The sequence below is a fragment of the Syzygium oleosum genome, unplaced genomic scaffold (genome assembly GCF_021117445.2).
Source record: "Syzygium oleosum isolate NSW1041296 unplaced genomic scaffold, Sole_v2.1 Sole_v2.19, whole genome shotgun sequence".
Classification (NCBI taxonomy): Eukaryota; Viridiplantae; Streptophyta; class Magnoliopsida; order Myrtales; family Myrtaceae; genus Syzygium; species Syzygium oleosum.
Window position 1 is genome coordinate 4,449,710 of NW_026607503.1, and position 6,147 is coordinate 4,455,856.

General features: G+C 41.1%; 1 protein-coding gene across 1 annotated transcript; it reads left to right on the plus strand.

Moving 5' to 3' along the window:
• The first annotated feature begins 800 nt into the window (after window positions 1–800).
• LOC115663170 (GDP-L-galactose phosphorylase 1-like) lies at window positions 801–4,368 on the plus strand. The gene is made up of 5 exons (XM_030585201.2): window positions 801–942; window positions 1,846–2,264; window positions 2,357–2,542; window positions 2,678–2,935; window positions 3,558–4,368. The coding sequence occupies exons 1-5, from the start codon at window positions 801–803 to the stop codon at window positions 3,900–3,902; spliced, it is 1,350 nt and encodes a 449-aa protein (XP_030441061.1). The 3' UTR covers window positions 3,903–4,368.
• The last annotated feature ends 1,779 nt before the right edge of the window (window positions 4,369–6,147 follow it).

The window sequence follows — 6,147 nt, forward strand, 5'->3', positions numbered from 1 at the left end:
ATACAACCCTTTTGATCATTTCTTCGTATGAATTCATGGTAACATCCGAGTAATGATGCTCGCAAGTAACTTCTTATAGAATTTTCCATGCAATAAGCTCTTTTTGTTCGAATTTTGTTCTCACCTCTAATATTCGAAATAAGACATTGACAGGCCAAAATCGATAGGGCGGAGAAGGATTTGGAGAAGTTATTTGGTGAACCGGTACGATGGGCTCAATGCATATTAACTATTGGATCGTACGGATCTCACGTGCGGTTCCCAAGAGATCCAGGGGATCACATTTACTGCTGCCTTTGTGCTACGACGCAGCTAATAGTATTACCTGGGGGGGTTGAGCACATACGGCGTAACAAGGAATGGAGCGGCGCGATCTCCTTTAAAAAAGTCAAAGCGCTTCGCAGCCGTTGGATACGAATGAATCGGAGGGGTCACATCTCCGTTTGACTTTCAGAAATCCACGTCTGGAAGAGTTCGCTTCGCCAACCTATAAATACAGACTCCCTCCTCCCTATATTGCCGCCTCAAGAAAGAGAGAGAGAAAGAGAAGCAGAATCACCGGAAGGAATCTAGAGGAATCCGGGTATCTTGTTTGGCAAAAAGCGGCGTTTCCACGACGGACGTGAACTCCGACAGGAACTCTCCGAATTCACCGTGACAGGGACAAGAAACCGGAGCGAAACCGACCCTGATCTGGCAGCGGATCCCGGGGGACACCCTTTGTTTTCACGGGTAGCTGTCGTGCTGCAACACACGCACGTTTGCGTGTGTCGATACGCCTTGGTTAGGACGACAAGAAGATGTTGACTATCAAGAGGGTCGCCACGGTGGTGTCGAATTATCAGGAGGAGGGTGGCGAGAAGGATAATGCTGCTGTTGCTGTTGAAGGGGAAGAAGCCAAGGGATGTGGTCGCAATTGCCTGGGAAAGTGCTGTTTGCCTTGTACGTTCCCCTGTGATCACACGCTTCTTTTTTCTTTTTCTTTTGGTCTATAACGAGAACATCGTCTCTGATTGTTTCCGGTGTAGTCATATATTTGAACGTGACTAATTTGTTGTTGCGTTCGAATGATTTCCCTTTCTCATGATCTGCAGCTATCAAACGTTTATCGTTTTGTGTGCATATTAGAAGATTGATTTGGATGTTTCTTTTATGCCACAAAGAGTCTTCCATGGAGTTATGGGGTACATTAGCTTTGATAAATTCACCCTCTTTTATTTTGTAACATGTTTGGTGGTGTATTTCTTTGATGTTCTGATTGTTCTACTGCGAAGATAGTTTTCTTGCCAGAAAAGATTTCCAGGTAAGCTCTTAGGCTTTGCAGACTGGGACCGGAAATTACGCATTTTATTTGGCTATCTTTGTTTCCCAGCGAAGTTATGACCATGAGGTTTTGAGCTTTTGTTTGCTGGTGTATAAAGCTAATTGTGAAATTGTGATAAACTGAAGTGGACTGTCTTCTTTTTCTTTTGTCCTCATATCGTATGCTGGAAGCTAAACTCTTGATTAAGCTTCAAGTCGTATGGAGGTTTTCTGATCCTTATTTTATTGGAGTGGTTCATATTTTATATAGCAATGGCCAGCGGCTTTTTTTGATTTTCAATCACTCCCCACTGCCTGGAGGAGGGACAATATAGAAATCAATAATCAAAGATTAGAGAAAAATAATGGCTGTCGTCATACCCTAGAGGATCGAAAAGCAGCAGTATATTCAATTAAAGACATTTGTGTGTATATATCAGATGCATTATATGTGGTGAGAGAGAGAGAGAGGATGTGGATGTTGGGTTCATTACTTTCTCTAATGTTGCATTGGCTTGTACCTTATGTAATTGCTAATTGCAGCATCAGACCTTCCTCTGTACACATTCAAGGTAGGTGGAGAAGATTGCGCTGAAGAATCCATCTTTTCCCAAGCACCTGAGACATCTTTCCTGCGTAATCTCTTACTTGGACAGTGGGAGAATCGAATGAATCGAGGTCTATTTCGCTACGATGTAACTACATGCAAGACAAAAGTTATTCCTGGCGACTATGGTTTCATTGCGCAGCTGAACGAGGGGCGTCACCTCAAAAAACGCCTGACTGAGTTCCGAGTAGATCAAGTTCTCCAGGATTTCAATGAGAAGAAGTTCAATTTCACCAAAGTTGGCCAAGAGGAAGTGCTTTTTATATTTGAACAAAGTGAAGACTGCTACAGTCACTTCTTCCCTAGTGCACCAGCCATTTTCAAGCCTAGTTCTCTTAATGTCGTTGCAATCAACGTAAGTTCATTGCTTCTTTAACACTAAACATTATGCATGGCTTAATTGATGTCCATTAATTGCTGACGAATAAGGTGGTTAAACTTCCTCAGGTAAGCCCCATTGAGTATGGGCACGTTCTCCTTGTACCCCGTATTCTTGACTGCTTGCCTCAGAGGATCGACCACACAAGCTTCTTTCTGGCTCTGTCTTTGGCTAGAGAGGCAGCAGATCCTTTCTTCAGAGTGGGTTACAACAGTCTAGGTGCATTCGCCACCATTAACCACCTTCACTTCCAGGTAACCTTAATTGAACACACTTTAATCCATGATTTTGACTGGCTGGTTGATCTAATTTTCTTTTCTATAGAAGGAAATTCTGACTTTTTATTCCACCCGGTAGGTGTTCCTTACCTGTTTTTCTTGTTATTGCAGGCGTATTACTTGGATTCTCTGTTCCCGGTTGAAAAGGTTCCTTCTCTGAGAGTAATGACTTCTGCGAGTGTGCAGAGAAATGTAGTTGTTTCACGACTCCTGAAATTCCCAGTCCGTTCACTTGTGTTTGAGGGTGGAGATACTTTACGGGATCTGTCAAATGCAGTTGCTAATTCCTGCATACGCCTTCAGCACAACAACATCCCCTTCAATGTACTGATCTCTGATTGCGGCAAAAGAGTGTTTCTATTTCCACAGGTAAGTTTTCATTTTCTTCCTTCCTGACAGATTGACAGTTTAATGTCAATGAGCCATTTCGTTGTGCAATTAAATTGGAGTACTAGCGCTTTCAAGATGATCCTATTGTTGTAGGAAGTTTGATTCATACACGGTCCATTTGGTCATGGTCCTTGGAGTCTCATCTTTGTTTACGAGGCTGATTTTTCATAGGTGCAATTGCTCGTCTTCCAAGACATCACATCTTATGATGCGCTCTGCTTGGTTTGATATAGAGGTCTTTGAGCGTGATGTAGGATTTGTGCAGTTTTGGCTGTTCATGGGTGCCTCTTCCATTCCATCTGTACTAATTCTTATTTATTTTGACTTTCTTTGCCATGATCTCTCGATTTACCAATGAAGTTACACTGGTAAGGAACCGAATCTCACACTAGAAGGGAATTTTGAGTCGAAAGCTGTGTTTTAGGAGTTAGTTTGGATTCCGAGTATAAGGAAATGTTATTAATTCTCTATGAGGATACAATCGATACTCTCTGTAGTTATTCTCAGTAAAGTCTGGTGGTCACCAAAGAACAATGTTGTTTATCTTCATCATAAGTGTCTAATGATCACGCATCTGATTGTGCTTTCTGTCAATGGTCAGTGTTATGCAAAGAAGCAAGCTCAGGGAGAAGTGAGCCAAGAACTTTTGGAAACTCAAGTAAATCCCGCCGTCTGGGAGATCAGTGGACACATAGTGCTGAAGAGACGTGAGGACTTTGAAAATGCATCAGAGGACTATGCATGGAGACTCCTTGCGGAGGTGTCCCTATCGGAAGAGAGTTTCCAAGAGGTGAAGGCTCATATCTCAGAAGCGGCAGGCTTGCATGAGATAGATACTGAGGCATATAACTTGCATCAGAACGAAGAAGCTGTGCCCACTTCTTCTGTTCCTACAGCCACGTCGCATTTGCATCAAGATTGTCTAGTTGTGAAAGGTGGGGCATAGTTCTTGCGGCGGTATGCACCATGAAACGCTCTTTACCAAAGCACAAGGAACTTAAGGCAGATAGTCCTGACAAACCGTCCGGGACAAGATTCCGCATCCTACGTTGCTTTGTTCTGATATTTTGTTGGTTCAGCGGTGAGGAATGTGGCTTGGTATTCATTGGACCACAGGGCAGTTTATGTTCTTCGCCGGACAGTGTTGCTTGGACCGACCGTCTGTAAGACTCAATTTTAACATAGAAATAGCTTCTGACTTTGCCAGTACTATTAGGAGCAAAGCTTCTATACATGTTGGTGGCTTTCATGAGTACCTGGGCTGAAGTTGCCCTTGTAGTGCCCTTGTAGTTTATTGATTGATTTATGTTAGGTAACAAATGCCACTGAGCTTGGCAGTTCTTGTAGGCTTTTTTGCAGCTGTGTTCTGAGCTGCTTCAATATGTATATCGTGTAAAAACCATGAAATTCGTTGTAGAATTTTTTTTCCCTCCTGCCATTGAAGTGAATCTATGATCTTTCCCGCATAATATCGTTTCATCTTTTCATAATTTGGAACCACGTTGATTAGTTTCAAGAATCAATATTTTACTATACTGAATTGGGAAGCTGGTTGTGATCAATGCGCGTTTTTTATTCATTCAAGGACCAGGGACAACTGAAGTTTTTAGAAGGCAAAAATTGTTTTTACCAAATATATACATAGCTAATAAGTGCCGTAAACGTATTTAATGGAAGAAATTTTCAATCCGAAAGCGTTGGTTGTGAATATCACGATCACAGTCAGTATATAGTAACTTCGCTATATTTCTTTATTGAAATGCTTAACAAATCTCCATAGACCTAATCATTAACGTTCTTTATCGACAACCAATTTCGTATCTTCTCTAAGTAAACAAGCAAAAATGAAACTGTACTTTCCTGTGGCACGGCCTCTTTGGGAGATTTGCAAATTTGCTGGCTTATTCATCTAATAACTTAGATTTTTAAAATAATTGACAGTGATTCTACAAAATCTCACATAGTCTCAAAATAAGAGGTCTTGAATTTAAACCTTCCGAGCCAGAAAGTGGTCTAGACATGAAAATTATGGACTTAAGCCAACTTGGATGCATAGGTACACTTGTTGTCCGTACAATTCGAAAGGTCAGGACAGCATTTCGATTCTCATACTGCCTCAATTGGAAAGGATATTCACGGAATATACTCTTTTGCCACATAATAAACCTATTTGTAAACTTCTGGTGGTTGTGAGAATCCTTTAAGAAACCTCCACAATTGCTGGAGATGGTTACTCTAATTCTGAAGGTCTCTCTCTCTCTCTCTCAAGACTCCAAAGATGAAGAGAGTTGGCGCATCTCATCTCTCAACGCAAAGATCAATTTAGGAGGAATGAGTTTCTTCCTCCGATGGACAAACGTGTGGGGCTCAGCAACAAAGAGAAACGTGTTGCCTTAAGCACCCTACTTAGACGGAGCAAAGATGCACACTACAGCTTAGCGCATGTATATTGCTAGATCCGTCAAACGAGTGGGTCGAATCGAAAATAGTCTGATCCAAATTGATTCATTTAACCTGTATTTACCCAATTTCATGCAATTTAAATTTAATAACTCTTAGCTAATCGAACCCATACTCAACTCGATCTATATTGCTAAAACGCTTTCGTATTTAACATAATCTATAAAAACTCATACCCAAAATGAAGTGAGAGCATAGAGTGAGAGAGCGCAAGATCGAAAATGGTCCGACCCAAATTGACTCATTTAACGCGTTTTGACGCAATTACATATAATATAAATCTAGTGACTCGTACTTGACCCAACTCATATCCAACTCGATTTATATTGCCAAAACACTTTCGTATTAAACCAAATCTAGAAAACTTATGCCCAAAATGAGGTGAGAGCATCGAGCGAGCGAGCACAAAATCGAGTTAGGATGAGAAAGAGTGAAGAAAGAGTTATAGAGGTGGGTTGGGTCTATGAAAGTTGTTGACTCATTTAACACTCATACCCAACTCGACCCATATTGCTAAAACACTTTCGTATTTAACATAATCTATAAAAACTCATACCCAAAATGAAGTGAGAGCATAGAGTGAAAGAGCGCAAGATCGAAAATGATCTTACCCAAATTCACTCATTTAACCCGTTTTGACGTAATTACATGTAATATAAATCTACTGACTCATACTTGACCCAACCCATATCCAACCCGATCTATATTGCCAAAATACTTTCGTATTAAAC